Raw genomic sequence first — 19,715 nt, forward strand, 5'->3', positions numbered from 1 at the left:
ATTTGGGGGTTGGGTGAGTTTTTTAACAGGGAAAATTCTCTTCCCTTCCTTCACAGCAGCTCCTGTCACTATTTCAGCAAAACGCAGGAATCTGAAATATTCCAGAATATCCACAGGGTGGCACCAGCCGAGCTCCAGCAGCAAAGCTGGAGCTGCTTTTTTGATGGTTTTTTCCCAAAATTTGCATTTTGAGGTGATGCAGAGGGAGATTTGTTGGGGAATCCTGGGGTAGAAATGAGAATTAACTTGGGAATTGCCTCTGGGAATGCTGAGCACTGAGTTTGGATGTCTTATCCATATTTATAATATGTGTTCTAAAATATATATTATAAATGTATTTTGGAGTAGAAATATCCTGTAATTTATTATGCATTAGTAAATATTATCCTGTATTTTGGAGTAGAAAATTATCTTTTCATCTGAGTTTAGTATAACGAATTAAAAGAAATATTTAAAATATTAAAAGGGCAAAAATGCATCCACAAATCAGCTGTGCCAGGTGGGAATTTTTATTTTAAGGGAAAAAAAAAATCAAACATTTACCCTGGAATTTTAGGACCTGGGAAGAAAAATAAGCTGAGAGGAAAGGGATTTCTTCAGAGAAGTTTTTATCCTTTCTCTGCTGGAAGTGGAATTTTCCCTGCACAGAGCTCATCCCATCTTCCTTCCCAGGAAATGGTGAATTTCTGCTTTGGGAGTGGGACAGGCTGGTAAAAATCCCAATTTCTGCACAGAAAATGAACAAATTAAAAGGATTTCAAGGCAGACGAAACCCCGGCGGAGTCACTTCCTGACTTTGGGGATTTTTTGCCACTTTGGGCTGTGAATTTTCCCTGAGTTTTGCGTGTCCCCAACCTTGGCAGGAGCGCTGCTGCTCCTGGGGCTGGAAGCGATTAAAGAATTCTGCATCTGGAGCAAATCGTGCTGAGAGGAAACTCAGCAGCTGCAAACGTGTCAAGTTTACAAATCACTCAGGGTAACTTGTAGCTACTGCTCCAGTGAAACTCGGGGCTCAGAAAGCACTGAGAAATTCATATTATAAAATTAATATCCATAAAAAGTGGCTGGAAGCTTCATTTCCCTCAAATAATTCCTATTTTTGCCAGTGGATCATTATAAATCCTGTATTTACCCTGCTGGTTTGGTGTGCTCCAAAGCTGAGGAAGAATTTTCCTCAAGTTGTCATTAAAATGTCAATACTTTCAATTTTAAATTTCTATAAAGTACTAAAAGCTGCTCTTACTAGAAAAGGAGCAATTTTGGGAAACTTGGAATGCCAATTATTAAATGTGTTCCAGGAGTTTTGGAATTTGATGGAAAGGCAGGTGAGGGTCAGACTTCTATCAGCAATGCCGACCATGGGTTTAATCACTGATTTAATTCCTGATTTAATTTAAAGCCAGTTTGCACTTGAAATGCTTCTTCTTAAATCTTAATTTCAGTACATCAAATAGATGAAAACCAACATATGTTCTTACTCTCAGTATTGTGAATTATTGTCAAAAGCTCCCCCTTATTTCCTGCTCCTGTAGTTTTCCCCTTATGGTTTTCCTGATGTGTTGGGTAATTTGTGATTTGAGTTTGGGAGGGTTTTTATTCCTTGAAACATAATTCTGGCTGTTTCCCCGATATTTGTATAATATTCTCTACACGGTGGTTTTAAGACACGTTTGGGTAAGTTTGGAATGATTTACATCACAACATTAAATGAGTTTCATTTCTCTTTCAAATTCACTTTGTAACAGCTGAGAGCAACTTCTGCGAACTGTAAATTAATAGAGAATAATGTGGAATATAAGAAAATCCTTCACTGGGCGCTCCTCTGGGCCTGCCCACCCGCCCAGGGCGGAATTCCCTCCCCAAATCCCACCCAGCCCTGCCCGTGCCCTGGCACGACTAAAACCCTCTCGGCAAGGCCGGGACAGAGAAAGGAGCTTCAGAGGAAAGAGGAAATCCTTTAAATTGCCGCGGTCAGCAGCTGCCACAAGCGGCGGTTCCGCATCTCCCGTTTTCCGCCTTCGCGGTGAATTTTTCCGCGGATTGTGGAGAGGGATGAGGTTGGGATGAGGAGCGGGGACGCACGCGCGGCTCCCCCTGCGCGTCCCAACTGCATCGGACCGGGATCGTCTCCGCTGCTCCATCCCCTCCTGCCCCGGAGCGGGATCCCCTCCTGGTTCCATCCCCTCCTGGTTCCATCCCCTCCTGTCCCGGAGCGGGATCCCCTCCTGGTTCCATCCCCGCCTGCCCCGGGACCAGGATCCCCTCCGCCGTTCCATCCCCTCCTTGTTCCATCCCCTCCTGCCCCGGAGCGGGCTCAGCTCCGCGGTTCTACGCCCCGCGCCCCGCAGCGATTCCTGCCGCTGGCACCGAGGGACCCTCCCGGTGAGCACCACGCGGCTCCCGCCGGCCGAGGGAGGGACCGGCGGCAGCTCCGGCCCTGCCCTCCCTCCATCCCTTCCCCCATTCCTTCCCCCATCCCTTCCCTCCTCGGCTCCGCCCGTTCCTGCCCCGCTCCCGCCATTGCCTTTGAGGGCCGCGGCCGTTACCGAGCGGGGCGGCGAGAGCGGCTCCACCGCCGAGCCGCGGAGCTCGGAGCGCCTCCACCGCCGAGCAGCGGAGCTCGGAGCGCCTCCACCGCCGAGTAGCGGAGCTCGCAGCGCCTCCATCGCCGGGCAGCGGAGCCCGGAGCGGCTCCATATCCGAGCAGCGGAGCTCGCAGCGGCTCCATCGCCGAGCAGCGGAGCCCGGAGCGGCTCCATCGCCGAGTAGTGGAGCCCGGAGTGGCTCCATCGCCGAGTAGTGGAGCCCGGAGTGGCTCCATCGCCGAGCAGCGGAGCCCGGAGCGGCTCCATCGCCCGGCGGAGCTCCCCGGGAGGGCCCAGGCGGTGCTGCCCCGCAGCCTGAGGGGCCCGGCCCGGTGAGCACCGCGTGGTTCCGGGTCTCCTTTCTCGTATTTCAGCTCGTTGCTGTCGCTGTGAGCCGCAGGTTCCCGGTGTGGATCCCGTTCCCGGCCACTCGTGCGGGGGACAGCCGGAGCTGTGTGTGCTCCTCGCTCCGGCTCCAGTGCCCGCGGCTGGGCGGTAAAGAACAGGTAAATAAATGCATGGCCGGGAGCTTCGACTGCGTTCAAAGGGATGGAGGGTTCGTCTTGGCAATGGAACCGAAAGGTGGTAGAGCGGGATATAGAATCATAAAATGCCCCGGGGGTATTGGAAGGGACCCACAATGACCCAAAATCCTGCCCTGGTTTCTCCTGCTTTCTTGAAGTTTGGTATTAAAATTCCCAGCACAGGTTCCTGTTGTAAATGGCTTCATTGCAGTGGTGCCTGTACCGGTCTCGAAACATCTCTGAGATGGAGGCAGAGTATGAAAGCTGAGTGAAAATTGCTGTGGATTTCTTACAAGCCAAGGCTGGCACGGAATTCTTTCTGACGTTAAAGAGCAGAAACAGCCCTGGCTGTGCCTTGGTTTGCACTCAGCAGTGTCACAGCTGCAGAGCGCAGATGTTCCTTTTTCTGGCAGCTCTCATTACCAGGGGGGCTTTGCCCCTGGAATGGGCTGTCACAGCCTTTAGCCAATGCCAAATTTACCTTTGAAATCCTCCCAGTAGCGTGGGGTGGGATTGTCCCGTGAAGCAGTTATTTACCTACACACCGATGGCTGCTGTATTTATTCCACAGCAGTGTGCGTGCTGTGGCAGATTAAACCAGCATTTCCCAGCTTCCTGCTGCTTTTTTGTGCCCCTGGAAAACTTTTCTGTTCTCTGCTGAACTCTGTGGTGTCTTCTCTGTCCTTTCTGTTGTGTTCCCAGTCTGTTTCCAATCTTTCAATGCAGTCTGCAGGCAGAAATCAGTCAGTAAATGAGCATTTATGAAATCCTGGAGCAGGGCAGGCCTGGGGCTGGCTGGGGCAGGACAGCTCCGAGTGCTGGGGAGGATGTTCCTCCTGCAGCTCTGAGGGCGTTCCTGACACAGCCAAGAGACGTTTTGTGAAGGTTTTCCTTTTCTGGTAGCAAACAGCTCCTTCTCTCACCCTTTCCATAGCTCAGGTAAGTCGGATGTGTGTTCTTTAGGAAGGAAATTTCCCTCCTGTACCAGTGTGGGAGCCCTGGGTGCTGATCCTGAGCTTTTCCTCTCTTTCCTTCCTCTCCTTCAAAGCTGGAACTCCTGCTGCCATTAATTAAACATCACAGTTGATCCTTTGGCCTCATTTCACCTCAATTTCAGCCCAGGGGCTGAGTCAGCAGCCCGGGCTGCCCTCCCTGACCCACCCTAGCCTGGCTAGGCCGCTGAGATAAGCCAGGCTTATTTCTGTGCTGATTTAGCTGCCAAAGAAGCGGGTCTGGCTCCTGGTTCAGCTCCTGCCTTCCCTCAGCCTGAGCCCGGCTGCAGATCTCAGGTCAGACCCTGAACCGACCTGAATGCTCTGACAATCTCTGCCTTGTAGCAAAGGCCACAGAGATGACTGAACCGATGAACGGGGAGGAAAGTGGGGCACAAAGAGAAGGAACTTTGGTACCAATTCCCCTATTTTTAGCAGAAGGAAAACCAGGATTGTAATTTATTATGAAAACAGGCTATAGCGTTACTGTTACTTGTGACTTTGCAGTGTGATTCCACCCAGCTGGGAAAGGGAACAAAGAAACGTTGAGGAGAATGGAAAGTGAAAGTTAATTTTTCAGTTTGGTGCTTAAAGCAACAGGAGTAATTCCTGGTGTGGTGTTGTCTGTGGGGGCTGCTGAGTTGGGCTTCCTGTGCCAGAGCCTTGAGAGCTTCTCAGCGTGACTATTTAGTGAACTTATGACTATTTCATGTTACAAAAGTAATGTTTGAAACAAGTGGGGGAGAGAAAAAAAATCTGTACTTCTGTTTCCATTGAAAACATTACTGCTGGAGGGAGAAAATTGCCATAGCTCTGAGGTTGTTCAGAAATTCTAGTTGTGGCTTTTCCCACTGTAAGCAGTATCTAGTGGCAGATTGTTGCTTTTCCTGGGTTTTTAAGGGTTGGCTATGGATGATTTGGATACAGTTGGGTGAAAGCTCTGAGTGCAGCTCGGGATTTGCTGTGCTCCTTGAAGCGTTGCTCACTTCCAGTCTTTTTTTCCCCCAGGTGCTGAGGCAGGGAATTCCTGGTTAGGAGATGTGCTGCTGTGAGCAGAGCTCAATCCCCGCTGCCTGTTGTGTTTGGTGTGTGTGTGTGTGGATATTCTCAGTTCAGTCAGAGAGAAAAAAGGAAAGATTTCTGCCAGGCTAAGCCTGGGATAAAGTCCAAGAGGAATGTAAACAATTGATTATCCTGGGATAAAGTCCAAGAGGAATGTAAACAATCGATTATCCTGCTTTCTGTTCATATTGTTTATAGGGATGTTCTACCCCACTGACCAAAGCCCAGTGTAGCAACCAGGCGAAATGTTTTTAAGACCAGTGGAATCAATGTTCACGATGTTCTCTATAGAAGCGCTTTGGAATAAAAAGTGTTTCTTTTGCCTCGTGCGAGTCCTTTTGCCCGCCACGTGTGTGTGTGTGTCCCGCAGGCCATGGAGCGGCTGGAGGAGGAGCTGACGTGTCCCATCTGCTGCGACACCTTCTCGGAGCCGCGGGTGCTGCCGTGCTCGCACACCTTCTGCGGGCCGTGCCTGCGCGGGCTGCTGCGGCCGGGCGCGGGTCTCAGCTGCCCCAGCTGCCGGGCCCCGCTGCCCGTGCCCGCCGCCGCCATCGAGGCGCTGCCCATCAACTTCGCCCTCAAGGCTGTGATCGAGAAGTGCCAGCAGGAGGAGCGGGTTGGCACCGGCACCGGCACCGGCACCGGGACGTGCAGGGCGCACCCGCAGCAGCCGCTCAACATCTACTGCCTGCAGGACCGGCGGTTGGTGTGCGGCCAGTGCGTCACCGTCGGCAAACACCGCGGGCACAGCATCGACGACCTCCAGAGCGCCTACAGGAAAGCCAGAGAGGCTTCGGGGCAGCTCCTGGGGCAGCTGGCGGATCCGGCCTGCTCCAAGGTGTTCTTGTGCTCCGAGAAGCTGCTGCAGCAGAAGGACCAGTGCCAGAGCGCCCTGCAGAGTGACAGGGAAGCTGTGCTCAAGTATTTTCAGGAACTTGGCGATATCTTGGAGCTCAAAAAAACAGCTCTGCTGAGTGCGCTGAATGAACTCGACAGCCACATTTTGGAGAAATACGATCCCCTCATTGAGGAGGTGGAAAAGCTGAAGTTGGAAGAGATAGAGCTAAAGGAGCTGCACTGCGATCTTCTGATGGAAGAGTCCCCACTGCTTTTCCTGGAGAAGATGAACGAGCTGCAGCTGCGGCTCCACGCTCTCAGGCTGAGGCAACTCCCAGAGCCTGAACCTGTGGAGATCCATCCTAGGATGCAGACGGTGCTGCAGTACATGTGGTCTGCAACTGCATTAGGGCAGGTGCACAGGATCCCCACGCCAAAGCTCACCCTGGCTCACGAAAGCCGTGGAAATCTAACAGCATTATCTGCTCTTCCTCCTCTTATACTGATGCTGACTTCACTTCTGTTGTTATCCCTCAAGGACCCAAATGGTTTTCTGCTGCTGCTGATTTCATTTGTGTTATGGCACCAGGTAATCTCACCTGGCACCATCCCAGCTCCTCTGGTGCAACTCCGGGAATTCCTGCTGTGCATTTATCAGCGTTTCTGCACCTACCTGCAGGCCCCAGTGCAGGAGCTGACTTACTAGATTGAAAACCTCATGCAGCAATCCAGCATTATTTCAGTTTCTACTTAAAAGTTGTATTGTTAAAGCTCTACACTTGTTCTATTTCTGTATCCTCCCTTTTCTGTATTGCATGGATTTCCTCTGAACTACAGTTCTGATCCACTTCAGGTGAGGAGAGGCGAGTTTTACCTTGACCCACAGCTGCAGAATTTCTGTCCTTAACGCCCTGGAATTCTCTGCCAAAGATCAGGTGCACTGCTGAGCTTCTCCTGTAACTCTTGGCACTTTTGCATTATGTAGTAAATTACACTGATTCCTTAAATTGTGTCTGTGTCTTTGGTGCTGCCCCTGCCCAACCTGATGCATTCTTATTTTCAATTTACATTAACCTCCCTTTCCTCAATTTTTTTGAATGGCATTCAAAAACTGGAATTTATTGATGCTGGGTTTATATTAACAAGATCAAATTTTTATAACATTTATTTAGAATTTATAAACAAAACAAAGTCTATGATACAAAATGAAATCAGACAAATGATTAGACAGCAGCCATGGGGCTGGAAGTTGCTTCCTCCCTATGTTTGGCTACACTGCCCGAAGGGAGACCAAGTTCCTCCAGTCCTTTCAGAGGCAGGATTTTGGGGTTGGTGGCCACATTTTTGGTGGTGTTCTTGATTTTATAAATCCCAATTAATCTGTCTGCAATCTCAAACATGTTGTTCCGCAGGGAGATGATGATGAACTGGGCGTTTTTGGTTTGTTCCTGGAACAGAAGTGATTTGTGTTAGTGCCTAGCATTCCCAAAATCCCCTCTTATCCTGGTGTGGCACACAAAGCCAAGTTTAAAACTGCAGCTGCAGGCAAGGAACTTCCAAGTGTTTCCCTAATCTGAAGTAGCTGCTCCTAATCTTTGTCACCTGCTTCCAAAACTGCAGTTAATAATAACTCTGAATATTCAATGTTTAATTACCTGAACTGGAGCCGTGTAAGGGGTTTGCTTTGATTAAATGTGCAGATTAAATGAGGGCACAAATTTTAAAGGCATGAAAGAAATTAATTACTACTAATTAATTAAGATATAGATAATTAAGATATAGATAAAAGACACTGATGGGAATGACATGGAAGTATAAATCCAAGGAACCTCGGGAAATCACGAGCCTGGATCCATGGAGACATCAGTAACAGCTAAACTTGTGAATTCTGACAGCAGCTGATGGTTTTGGGGGAAGTCTGTGTGCGCCAGAGGGAGCAGTAAAACTGCAGCAGCCCAGACCTTAAATCTGCCAGGAATTGTGTGACCACTTTGTCTCTTCTAGAGGAGGGGGAGCCCCTCAGGAGGATGAGGCATGAGGAACTTACGTAGATGTAAAGTGATACGATGGAGACGTTCTTGAAGTCAAGGGCGGCGTCGATCTCGTCCATGAAATACAGGGGGGTGGGTTTGTAGTGGTGCAGGGCAAACACCAGGGCCAGGGAGCTCAGGGTCTTCTCTCCTCCTGACAGGTTGAAGATTTTCTTCCAGCTTTTCTTGGGAGGTCGGACGCTGGAACAGAGCAAGGTTGGGTCTGTCAGGAATGCTGATCTCTGCCTAGCTCAGCTGGGTAACACCGGGCTGTTCCTCGCTGCCTTGCCCAGCTGAACTCCCAGTTCATGGATTTATCCTGGGAGCATTCCTGACAGAACACTGCCATCATTCCCTAGGCAGAATTAAGTGACCTGGGAATTAAGAAGTGCTGGGGAATCAGTTCAGAGCTTTCCAACTGCTTTAGTTCCTGATTTCTCCAAGAGAAATAAATTAATCTGAGAGCTAAAATGTGGTTTGTCACTATTTGCCCACATTGTGCCTGTCTTGGTTCACTGATGGTCAATGAGCATTTGCTTTAAAAACAGGTTGAAAAAGGACTATGATTAAAAATTAATAAAGTATTTTGAAAACCTGAACACGATTCCCTCTGAGAAGGGATCCAGACTGTCCACGAGCTCCAGCTCAGCATCCCCTCCCAGTGTGAGCATCTGGTAGTTCTCCTTCAGCTTGTTGGTGATGACATTAAATCCTGCCATGAATTCATTCAGCCTCTGTTTCCTCAGCTCTTCATAGGCCTCTCTGAATTTGTCCCTCTCACTGGTGATGTTGTCCAATTCTTCCACGTGCTTCAGGTACAGATCTTCCTGCAGGGGAAAACAACCAAGGTCAAGGGCACTTGGAGCAGCTGCCTCCTCAGTTTAGTGTTTACATCACTTCTCCTACCATTTGAACATTCCTTTTCCCAGCTTGGCTAACAGCCCTGAGACAAAACCCCCAAATTGTCTCTCTTTTCCCATCTCTGCTGCTGAGGGAAAACATAAAAACCAAAAGTGTGTCAAAATAAAAAAGACTTCATCCGCTGAATGGTTCACTATTAGTGATGTGAGGAGGGCAAAATCTGAGTACTCTGTGTCTGCCTTGCCTGTGAAGACTTGAGTCTGTTAAATAAACATTCCCAGGAGAATCACAGAATTGTTTAGGTTGGAAAAGATTTCTAGATCACCCAGGAAGTCGCTGTCACCTGGTATTGATGGTGTGGGACACAAAAGGCACATGGAAGCTCCTAGAAACAACGAGCTGCTAACAACAGGAACAGGCAAATTCCAGGCTTCCAAAACGAGAGAGGGAGGGGGATCGGGGTTCTGGAATGCCGGGGCTGGGCCGTGCCCCCGGGGCTGGGCCGTGCCCCGGGGCTGTACCTTGCTCTTGTACTCGGCGATGGCGCCCAGGTTGGGGTGGAGCTGGTGGCGCTGTGCCTCCAGCAGCGCGATTCTCTTGCTGAGCACGTCGGGCTCCTGCAGCGCCTCCAGCTCCTCCTGGCTCAGCACCCGCAGCTCCTCGGGGGCCTTGCCCTCGATGTCGTGCAGGGATAACCTGGAGATCTGCAATGCAAACACAGCGCCTGGCAAGCTTTAGCAAACACGTGGAGCTGTTTCTAACAGGAGTTTTTTCTGGGTTAGTACAGGGAAGCTTCTGATCTCCAAACACTCCAAGATTCTTCCCACAAGACCCTTTAAAAATAGGATGTGAAAAAGAGAATAAATTCCCTGTATCCTATTATCCTGGTCCTGCATACACAGCAATAAGCTGGGGTCTGAAGAGGAATTTTCTCCCAAGTCCTCTGTTTTCTAAGAGGATGTTGATGGTTCATCCTGTGGGATCCACAGAGCAGCTGTGGCTGCCCCTGGATCCCTGGCAGTGCCCAAGGCCAGGACAGGGCTTGGAGCAACCTGGGATAGTGGAAGGTGCCCCTGAATGAGCTTTAAGCTCTCTCCCAACCCAAACCATTCCACAATTCCCTGACATAAGTTTCAGGAACTAAACCATTCCCTACCTCTTTCTGCCAGTATTTAACCTTTCCCTGGTGGGTGGAAATGTGGCTGTCAACTTGATCAATTTTCAGCTTGATGCTCAGAGCCTCACTCTGAAGGGCATGTTCAGCATCCCGAATAGTTTTCATCTCCTGGACTAACTTCTTCTGCTCCTCCTGCACTGCTGGCAAGGCTTCCTGAATAGAAAAATGGCAAATGCCCCCAGAAAGAGCATTAATCAATCACCCACAAAAATGCTGCCCCTTTTTTGGGTGAAAAGTCTGTTTTCACTTAATTTACTCATGGCTATGGATGGAAACAAATAAATATTCTTGGATTTATAACTGATCCCCTGAATTCTGAAATGACTGAGAAAATGCTGCAGAGTTTGTATTTCCATACCAGATCTGAATCAAACAGGTCCTAAACTCATTTTTAGCTAATTAAAGACATCAAATCTTAGATTTATTTGAAAGCATTTCAGCCATCTTGGTTTTCCCTCTCTCACAGAAATCTAGATGGGAAAATCCCACATAAGTGGAAAAATTTATGTTTAAGCGACTTTTAAACCCAGCAATTTCCTTGGGGAGACCTGTTGTAAGTTTTCTCCTAAACTGACTCAGGATAAATTTCCAGGTGAGCATAAAAAAATAAATATACACCATTGCCACAGCCTGGCTGCTCTGCAGAGAGAATGGGGTATCAGTGGATACAGGGAGGATTTAACTCCTCTCCCTGATTTCCCTGGAGCCCAAAGTGGTCCCAGGACTCACCTCAGCCTGCTTGCACTCGTTCATCACCTCGGTGGCTTTTTCCTCCAGCGTTGTCAGCTCTGCTGTCAAGTTCTTCATTTCCTTCTCGTTTTCTTCTATCTCCTTCTGCGTGCGCTGCAGAGCCTCCTCAGATTTCTTCAGGTTCCTGCCCAGGGACAGGGAGCTTTGTGCACCTCACAGCAAATAAACCAGGAGCACAATCTCACTGGCAACAAGGAGGAAGTGCTGGTTTAGGCACCAGCTCCCACACTCCAGAGGGATCCAAGGAAAATAAAGTTGTCTTCCTCAGCAGCCAGACCTCACTAAATGACTTCATTTCTTCTTTCAGAGTTTGGAATCTCTATGGAGTGGTGAGCTCCCATAAAAAATAGATCCCATTTTATTTCCTGACAGAGCTCCTAATAAAACCGGTCCCTTCAGATTTGAACTGCTCCAGCACATCCAGCCCAGTGCTATTTTGGACTTTCTCCTAATATTTCAGTTTAGGTAATATTTAAGAAATAACTCAGGCAAATACTAGAGAAATGCTGACTAAATGTGACTTTTAAACTATTAGAAACTACACAATTTGACTTCCCTTTCCCTCCCTGAGCCCCACTTAGCACAAACACTGAGTGCTCCAGCCTGGGGCTCCCTGTGCTGTACCTGTCTGCACTCTTGGCTGCCACCTGAGCCTTGGTGATGGCTGAGGAACATTCATCAATTTCCTTGTCGATCTTATCAATTCTGTCCTGCTGAGCCTTCAGCTTCTGGTTGTTGGTGTCCATGATGAGCTGGTGCAGCCGTTTCACCTCCTCCTCCAGCTTCCTGGCCTGCTCAGCCAAACGCTCATAATCTGTGTGTGGAAAAGCAGAGTCAGGGGCCCTGTGCCAGCCTGGCACTGCTCATGGGCACCAGGATTGAAGGGATACAGTCACGGAAGTGATTTCAGATGGAAGCTCTGCTCTGCTCCTCTACTGAGAAGTGCACATATTCCCCATGTTGTGACAAATTATCACAGTTTAACCGTGACAAACAAAATCCACCCACTTCTTTCTGCCACTGCTCCACCAAAGCTCTCCTGCCACAAAACCCACTCAACATGGATCAGTTAATGTACACAGAGTACTCAAATACGTGAGGTGGTGCATTAGACGTTACTCCAAGCTCATTGTTTGCATTTAATTAATGGGAAGATGCTCAAAAGCTAAATATGGCCACGAGCACTTCCCAGGAGTTGGTGTGAATGTCTGGTTCCTGACCCTGCTGAACAGCATCTCTGCACTAAAGGGATGTGTTCCCACAAAGAATGCAGGGGTTTATTTTATAGACTCATGGCAGAGCCTGGTTAGAAGGCAAAAACCTTCACTTGACTTTTATACCATTGCCTCCTCATTAACAATTCTTAGCCCTAATTAAACTAAGTTCTCTATGAATGTGTGATACAACCACAAAAATCTAAGTAAGGAACAAAATACTGAAATTCATGTTTACTTTAGCTTGACTAAAACATGAACTTGAGCAATTACAAAGAAAAGGGGTTTTACTTTCTGATCTCTAGAAACATCTTAGAAAAACAAGGTTGCAAACCAAGACAGTGAACTGAAGCACAAACCCAAACCCATTCCTTCCTCTATTGCTAAAAGAGATTACTACAACTTTTATCTGAAATCCCCTCTCCAAAAAATGTACCTTTTTTATAACCATCAAGGGTTTTTTCCAACTCCTTCTGTTTGGTTTTGTCTGGAGCAGCAGCAGCGACGTTGGCTTCGAGTTCCTTGATTTGATTTTTGAGAGCAATTTCTTGCTCAGAAAATCCCTGCAGGGAACACAGAATTGGGCTGGAATCTTGTCCTCAAAAACTCCCTGAGAGCAGGCAGCCTGTGTGGGGCTGAGCTGGGAGGAGCTCAGGGATTCCCACCTGGATAGTCGCTGTGTATTTCTCCGAGGTGTTCCTCATTTCCCGGATGTCCTGCTGAAGTTTCCTTATGTCTTCCTCAAGCTGGGATTTCTCCTCCTGACACTGCACGGCTCTTTTGGAATCCCTCTGCAGCTGGGATTCCATTTTGCTGATCTACACAGAATGAGAGGATTATTTACTGGTGTCACCGTGACAAAACCAAGCCAGGGCTCATCCCTGTGCTCAACAGCTCTTAAAACACAGGAGAAAGTGGAGTAGAAACTTCAGCTTGGGGAGTGAGAAACAAGAGAAGCTCCAGATTTTTTGGAATACAGAAGGAAAAGTAAACTGTATCCTGCTCCTCTAAAATGGTGTCCAAGCTATCAAAGGGAGACTGAATTCAATAATGGGCTGGGCTGTGAACAAACACAGAATCCCTGAGGCTGGAAAAGCCCTCCAGGACACGGAGTCCAGCCTGTGCCAGGTCACCACTTTGTCCCTAGCCCAGAGCACTGAGTGCCACCTCCAGGGATGGGGACTCCAAACCTCCTGGGCAGCCCCTGCCAATGACAACCCTTTTATCCCTGATGCACTTCAAAGCGTTCTAAACTCTGCTAACATTGGGAACTTTGGCTTTGTAACCCTTTCTAATTATCTTCCATCCCAGACTGCTCCTGCTCGTGCTGCTTTGAAAGGCACACATGTGTCAGAACTGGCCAAACGAAGGAATTCTGCTGGAATTCCATTTCCATGATGTACTCACCTCTTCTTCTGAGACATCTATCACAACTGAGGAGCCCATTCTGCCCTTCATGACTTTTCCTCCCCCACCAGTCATGGTTCCTACAGAAAAAGGGATGAAAAGAGCTCAGAGAACTCCTTGGGCTGCGATATCACCCACAAAGTGCTTCCAATGGAGCTCCAGTGGGGCTGCAGTACCTGACACCTCGATGATTTGTCCTTGCAGGGTTACCACCCTCCACCTTTGCTCCTTTTCAAACGCTATTCTGGTGGCTTCTTCCAGGTTTTTGACCACCAGAGTGTCCCTGAGAGCGAAGTAGAAGGCCACACGAAACCTGGAGTCCTCCACCTTCACCAGGTCAAAGAGCCGCGGGACGTTCTCAGGAGTTGGGATTTTCTGCATTTTCTTTTCCCACACATCCATCTACATCCACAGAGGAAATCAAGGAATGAATCTTTGGGATAAATGTTGAGGTCATCCCATTATTCTATGGGATGTTAAGGCTTCAAAACAAATGTAATTAGGCTGCAATTAACAGTAAAATGATTTGTTTCCCGAGGGTGGGACTCACCTTGTCCAGGGCTATAAAGGTGGCAGTTCCAATCCCTCCAGCCTTCAAGAAGTTCACACAGTCCTGGGCAGTGTCAATGGTGTCCACAAGGATGTGATCCAAGGCTGCACACGAGGAGGAAATGGCCACGTCGTACTTGTCATCAATGGCTCCCAGGTCTCCCTGAGCATGGAGGGACGAGGGGCAAACACTGATTAGGTGGCACCTGAGCTGCCCTTTCAGTTGTGTCCCAGTAAATTCATGAATGCACTTCTTAAAATTGCAATAAACTGATTTTCCTGAAACAGGATAACTCTCCTTGGACAAAAAAACTGCAGAATACAAAACCTGTGCAACAGGAATGAAAAACTCAGCTCTGAATTTTCAGAACTTTAAAGTAACATTGCTTGGAAAGAACCAAAAATGTTTGATTTTACAGCAAGTCCATGGGATTTAAAGCTCTGTTCTCCAAACTTCTAACACCAGGGAAGTGAGGCATCCCTCTCCAAATTCCTAATGCCAGGGAAGTGAGGCATCGTCACAGGAACACCACTCAGCTCCTCTAAAGTTCCACACTAGAATTGTAGCAGCCTTCTAACACTTACCAGCCTTCCATAGATCCCAGGAATATTCCCACATCTCTTCTGCTGGAGCAGAGCCTCCAGCACTTTTCCTCGGCTGCGACTTTGTGCTAAAGAACTTTTGGCTTCCTCTACTTTTACGCGCAGGTTTCGTACGAGATCCTTGGTCCCGGATTCTTCCTTTCCCAGCCTCTCCACAGCATTCTCTTTCTGGGGGTGCAAAGACATTGGCTTAGCCTCCCAAACTCTACTGGATTCAGGGAGGCTTCAATGCATGGCTTTGTTCTTTGGGGAATGATTGAGGAGCAAAAAATGAAAATCAAAGAATAGTTGGACTTGGGAGGGACATTAAAGTTCCCCCAGTGCCACCCCTGCCATGGCAGGGACACCTTCCACTGTTCCAGGTGCTCCAAACCTCATCCAACCCAGCCTTGAGCACTTCCAGGGATCCAGGGGCAGCCACAGCTGCTCTGGCACCTGTGCCAGGGCCTCAGCACCCTGAGGAAGGCTCAGAAATGCAGCCACGTCTCAGTATCAAATTAAATCTGCTCCCTTGCAGGAATATGTAGGATTTAAGTCAAGTCAACATTGGCTTATCAAAGTCTGAAATCCAGTATTTGCTCCACCAGTAAAGTATTAGAAAACAGCTTTTCAGTGATGTTTTAGAGGAGATGGGTCATGGTTTATTTTCAGCACGATTAGAGCCAAAGAGAAGAGTGGGCCTTCGGTTTGTGTGTGACTGGAAATGGGGAAGTCAAGTCTCACCTCCCTGAGCTGCTGCTCAGCCTGGGGTAATTTCTCAGCAATGTCTCTGATGGCAGCTTTCCTTTCCTTCACGGTGTTGGAGGTGCTCTCCAGGGCCTCCTGGGCCTGGCTGAGCTGGGCCAGGGCAGAGTTGTACTTGCTCAGGTAGAGCTCCAGCTCCGACTGCGCTATCTCCATGTTGGCGCGGGCCTCGCTCACCTCCTTGCTGAACTCCATCAGCTCCCGCTCCTTGCCCTGCAGGAACAGCAGGGACAGCTCAGCCCCTCAGGGGGCACAGGGGACGGGACATGGGGTGAGATTTTCCAGCCCTGGCAGCAGGGAACACTTCTCTGGGAGAAGCAGCATTGCTTCATTAATCAACATTAATGGCACGGAATTTAACGAGGCTTTTCCTAATTATAAAGAACTTCAGGGAGTTATCACAGAGCATTTCCATACCAGCTTTGGAATGTTTTCTCAAAGGTGAGAGGAGCCCTACACATTGAGCTAAATTACAGCTCAAATCCATGGAGAAGCCACGTTTTCAAGGACAGAAAATAACCCTGAAAATTTACAAGATAAATTTCCAGCCTCCAGCTACTGAACAACACCACCAATAACCAAATGTTCAAGTAGTTGTCCATTAATTCACAGTGTGGGAAAGGCTGGGAACAGATCATTCCAGAATATGTATACTTATTTATTTAAGCAACACCACTGGCTTAAATGTTTTGGTGGCAGAAAATCAGAGTGTATTATTTATATTAAATCTATGAATGAGCTACTTGATGATGTTTGAGCACTCAAAAAGCAGCCAAGGGTTTTGCTGTAATTATTAATTAAGATTCATTTCCCACCAAGGCTCCTCTGAACTACCACGAGGAACAGTAGAATTGTCAATAAATGGCATTTTACAAGTGCCTGGTGCTGCTTTCCTTCAGAAGAGTGAAGTTACAGCAGGTGGGTAATTCCTGCCTGTCCAAACCTCTTTTTCCTTCTGGATTTCCTTGGTCTCCTCCTGCAGGCTGGCCAGGACCTGTCTGAGCTTGGCCTCCTCCTTGTCCTTGGCCTTTGTCAGCTGGTCCCTCTTGGCCGTGGCGTCCTCGATGGCCTTGGTGCTCATGGAGGGGATGTTCCTCAGTTCCTCCATCTGCACAGGAAAGGACTTTGAGCTCCTCTGCTGCTGGACAGGAATTCCTGAGTCCCTCCTGGATCCAAAGGCAGCCCAAAAGCTCTCAGGGACCAAGTGGGTGACACAGCTCCATGAATTAACTCCACTCATGGAGTGGTCACTGCAGTGAGTGATTAGCAATTGAAACCTTGGGCTGATTTCATGGCTTAAAATATCTGATTAAAATAATTCCATCCCCATTTCCCACCTTCTTCGTGCCCTTCCCATTTTCTCCCACAATTTACTGCACTTTTCTAAGCCAGTCCAGCTCATCCAACCCCTACCTTTTCCTTGTCCTTTTGAAGCTGCTTCTCCAGTTTTTTAGCCTTGCTCTTGGTGTGCTTGAGATTCTCCCTCACTTTCACATCCTGCAAATCCAACTGAGTGAACTTTTGCTTATTTTCCTCTATAAACTTTGCAATTGTATTGGATTTCCTGGAGGAAAAAAGAAAAAAAAAATATTTCATACAGTAAAAAAAATAAGGCTTATTAATCTTGGCTTAATAAGTCAACATGAAAAAATTAAACTAATATTACTCAGGTTTTATTATTAACAACACTCAATATTCACTATATTTCCAGTATTTTCCCTGGGAAAATGATGTTCCGTCAGAAGATGATCAACTACCCAAGCAATATTAAACATATTTTCAGAAATTTCCTTTTTTTTTCTTGACAGAATTAATAATTCCCATCTCTCCCCAGTAACTTCCTGAGGGTGAGCAGCTGGATTGGGGCAAAGCAACTTTAAGAATCACAATTTATGCATAAATGATCCATGAGGAATCCAGGAAAAATTCCCAAATCTATGTCCCTTTAGGGTTGTAAATCTAAAAAGCATGTACTAATTCTTTTTTTGTACAGTCAATATAAAGAAATATTTAAAATCTATTAAAAAGATCAGACATTTCCCTATTGTAATTGTGAATCTCACCCAGACCAAATTAAACCAATGTGCATTTGCTTTCATTTATTTTTTTGTATTTCATTTATTTTTGTGCATTAATTTAAATGTTTCTTTGTGTATTTAGATGTACCAGAAGTGACTCTGATCATCAGATAATTACATTTTTTAGTGGGAAACATGTAAAACACAGTACTACACATCTCTAAAGTACTCACTTCTCAAGTTCTTTCAAAGTTTTATTCTTGGTTTTGGTTTCCTCTGCAAGTTTACTGCTTTTCTCATTAACACTTTTAGTTTCTTCATTAATTTTCTCCTTCTCCATTTCCAGGTCATTTATTCGTTTCTTTAGGTCATGGCTAGGAAAATAAAGCAATAAATTCTCACTTTTCCCCATCTTCACAATGAATGTCCAGTTCCAATGCTCAATGTAACACAGAATTATGTAAAATATCAAAAAAATAATAATAATTTGGAGTTAGAAATGGAAAATATTTTTAATTAGAGATACTGAAGCAAAGTTTAACAGCAGCCCCACAACATTAAAGCCAACCCAAACCCTGAGAATTACGTACATGTAATATTGATACAACTGATTCTTTTGCTTAAATATTTGGTTTTCCAAGCAAAGGTACTCAATGGCTTTATTCTTGTCCTCTTCCAAGGCATCTTTTTCTTTCTCCACCATTTTAACTCGGTTTAACTGCAGAAAACAAAGGAGCAGAGCTGAGGCAGGGCCACCACTACAGGAGGAAACCATGAGGACAAAATTCCAAACCCTTTGCAGGACATGAATCCTCTGGAACAATGGTATCATGAATTACCTCTGCAAGGCAATTTTATGGTGATTTCCTTTATCTCAACCTTCTGACTGGCCATTTTAAATTTAATTCCTACAACTACAGGAGTTTGTTTACCTTAAAAAAAAAAGTCTGCCACAGGATTTACTATGGATACATGAAGAAAGAAAAACTTTGATTTTATTTAGAGCTTTTTTAGTCCTTTTAGCACTCAATGCACCAATAAAATTACAAAAGCAGGATTTTTAGGGGCAGCAGTGATGCCTTGTGCAGGCTGAGCTGGAGCAGAGTCTGGGCAGAGTCACAGAATAAAGCAGGGATTTATTCAAGGATCTCCTCCACGGATCCACCTTGGGCAGCACCAGAGCCCAGCCAGGGCTGCACCCAAATGACCCAAAATGGTCCCAAAATGCACGAGCGCTCCCGGGGGCTCTCCCTGGGATCAGTTCTGCTCCATTGGCACCTTGGAGTTCATTGTCCCATTCCAGCTTTAGCCCAGGCAGTCCCACCCTGCTTGTTTTTCTCTCTCCAGCCCACGGTGTTTGTGCTCCTGGGCTGAGATTTGGATCATTTGTCCTTGGTGCCCAGCTGGAGCAGGAATTGTTTTGTCTCCTGCTCTGTGAGGAGAGCTCAGCATCCCATAATGTGAAGCTCAGACTCCACACTAAAGCAGAACAGAATCTGAAAAATATAAAAGCTCAAACCTGAGGCATCAGGAGTAATTCTGTGCATTTTGAACTCTCCATAGGGCTGTGTGCAGAAATGCTGGGATTTGTCTGGGATGCCCCAGGAGTTCAGAATTTACAGAATGACCAGGTTGGAAGACCTTCAAAATCAAGTCCAACACAGCCCCAAGACCTCAACTCAACCCTGGCACCCAGAGCCACATCCAGGCTTGTTTTAAACACACCAGGGATGGTGACTCTACCACCTCCCCGGGCAAAACTTTATCATCTTTCTGTAAAAACCATTTTCCTAATATCCAACTCTATTTCCCTTGGCACAGCTGGAGGCTGTGTCCTCTGGTTCTGTCAGCTCCTGGAGACGGAGCCCAGCCCCAGCTGAGCACAGCCACCTTCCAGGAGCTGTGGAGGCCAGCTCTGAGTGTCCTTTTCTGCCCAGCTGCTCTCACCTTCTCCCCGCGGCGCTCGTTGAACAGCTCCACCCTGCGGCACAGGGTCTGGATGGGCTCCTTGAGCCGCGCCGATCCGATCAGATCCTCCAAATATTCCAGCATCCCCTCGTCCTGCTCCGTCTGCCCCTTGGGCTTCATCATGGAAATCTGCTCCACCTCCCCCTTGGGAAACAAAAGTTGGGTGGGGCTCGTCTTAAATTTTATTTTTTTGGGGGGGGGATGGGGAAAGTATTCTGAAAAAAAATCTATGGAATGTGTATGAGATGTTACAGAAAAAGAATAAAATAAGGCAGCAATTAAAATTATTCAAACCAGAATATCACAGAATTGTTAAGGTTGGAAAATATGTCCAAGATCAAGTCCAACTTTCCCATTTCTTTGGGAAAACACAGAACAGTATGAAGAGAAATAT

At 47.2% G+C, this 19,715-nt stretch overlaps 2 protein-coding genes and 1 long non-coding RNA gene across 8 annotated transcripts in view; 1 reads left to right on the forward strand and 2 right to left on the reverse strand.

Annotated features, from left to right (window-relative positions):
* Positions 1-486: 486 nt before the first annotated feature.
* LOC140684726 (uncharacterized) lies at positions 487-2,617 on the reverse strand. The gene is made up of 2 exons (XR_012057434.1): positions 2,547-2,617; positions 487-726 (listed from the first exon to the last, which is right to left on the reverse strand). It is a non-coding gene; the product is annotated as an uncharacterized lncRNA (long non-coding RNA).
* A 54-nt stretch (positions 2,618-2,671) lies between these two features.
* On the forward strand, positions 2,672-7,007 carry TRIM59 (tripartite motif containing 59). 3 transcript variants are annotated; one of them, XM_072933513.1, is made up of 2 exons: positions 2,672-3,091; positions 5,110-7,007. In XM_072933513.1, exon 2 carries the CDS (start codon positions 5,537-5,539, stop codon positions 6,704-6,706), a length of 1,170 nt encoding a protein of 389 aa, XP_072789614.1. In that variant the 5' UTR covers positions 2,672-3,091; positions 5,110-5,536; the 3' UTR covers positions 6,707-7,007. The 3 variants fall into 3 exon arrangements, with proteins under 3 accessions (XP_072789614.1, XP_072789615.1, XP_002198657.5); XM_072933514.1 differs by having other exon boundaries at positions 5,362-7,007; XM_002198621.7 differs by having other exon boundaries at positions 2,675-3,091; positions 5,534-7,007.
* A 140-nt stretch (positions 7,008-7,147) lies between these two features.
* The window catches only part of SMC4 (structural maintenance of chromosomes 4), a 28,087-nt gene continuing 15,519 nt past the window's right edge, over positions 7,148-19,715 (reverse strand). For all 4 annotated transcript variants that reach the window (XM_030280418.4, XM_030280419.4, XM_030280416.4 and 1 more), the window contains exons 6-24: positions 19,301-19,465; positions 17,944-18,071; positions 17,587-17,727; positions 16,749-16,899; positions 16,279-16,443; positions 15,315-15,548; positions 14,574-14,759; positions 13,990-14,151; positions 13,616-13,841; positions 13,440-13,519; positions 12,698-12,850; positions 12,469-12,595; positions 11,443-11,632; positions 10,798-10,942; positions 10,048-10,221; positions 9,413-9,595; positions 8,625-8,857; positions 8,048-8,231; positions 7,148-7,448 (exon numbers count right to left, since the gene is read on the reverse strand). In XM_030280418.4, coding sequence (XP_030136278.4) covers positions 7,224-7,448; positions 8,048-8,231; positions 8,625-8,857; positions 9,413-9,595; positions 10,048-10,221; positions 10,798-10,942; positions 11,443-11,632; positions 12,469-12,595; positions 12,698-12,850; positions 13,440-13,519; positions 13,616-13,841; positions 13,990-14,151; positions 14,574-14,759; positions 15,315-15,548; positions 16,279-16,443; positions 16,749-16,899; positions 17,587-17,727; positions 17,944-18,071; positions 19,301-19,465 — 3,252 coding nt within the window. In that variant the 3' untranslated portion in view covers positions 7,148-7,223. The remainder of the gene's footprint in view (positions 7,449-8,047; positions 8,232-8,624; positions 8,858-9,412; positions 9,596-10,047; positions 10,222-10,797; positions 10,943-11,442; positions 11,633-12,468; positions 12,596-12,697; positions 12,851-13,439; positions 13,520-13,615; positions 13,842-13,989; positions 14,152-14,573; positions 14,760-15,314; positions 15,549-16,278; positions 16,444-16,748; positions 16,900-17,586; positions 17,728-17,943; positions 18,072-19,300; positions 19,466-19,715) is intronic.

The sequence above is a fragment of the Taeniopygia guttata genome, chromosome 9 (genome assembly GCF_048771995.1).
Source record: "Taeniopygia guttata chromosome 9, bTaeGut7.mat, whole genome shotgun sequence".
NCBI classification, from domain to species: Eukaryota; Metazoa; Chordata; class Aves; order Passeriformes; family Estrildidae; genus Taeniopygia; species Taeniopygia guttata.

Bases quoted from the DNA above. Each gene is read 5' to 3' on its own strand.
- TRIM59 (XM_072933513.1), top strand. From the start codon at position 5,537: ATGGAGCGGCTGGAGGAGGAGCTGACGTGTCCCATCTGCTGCGACACC.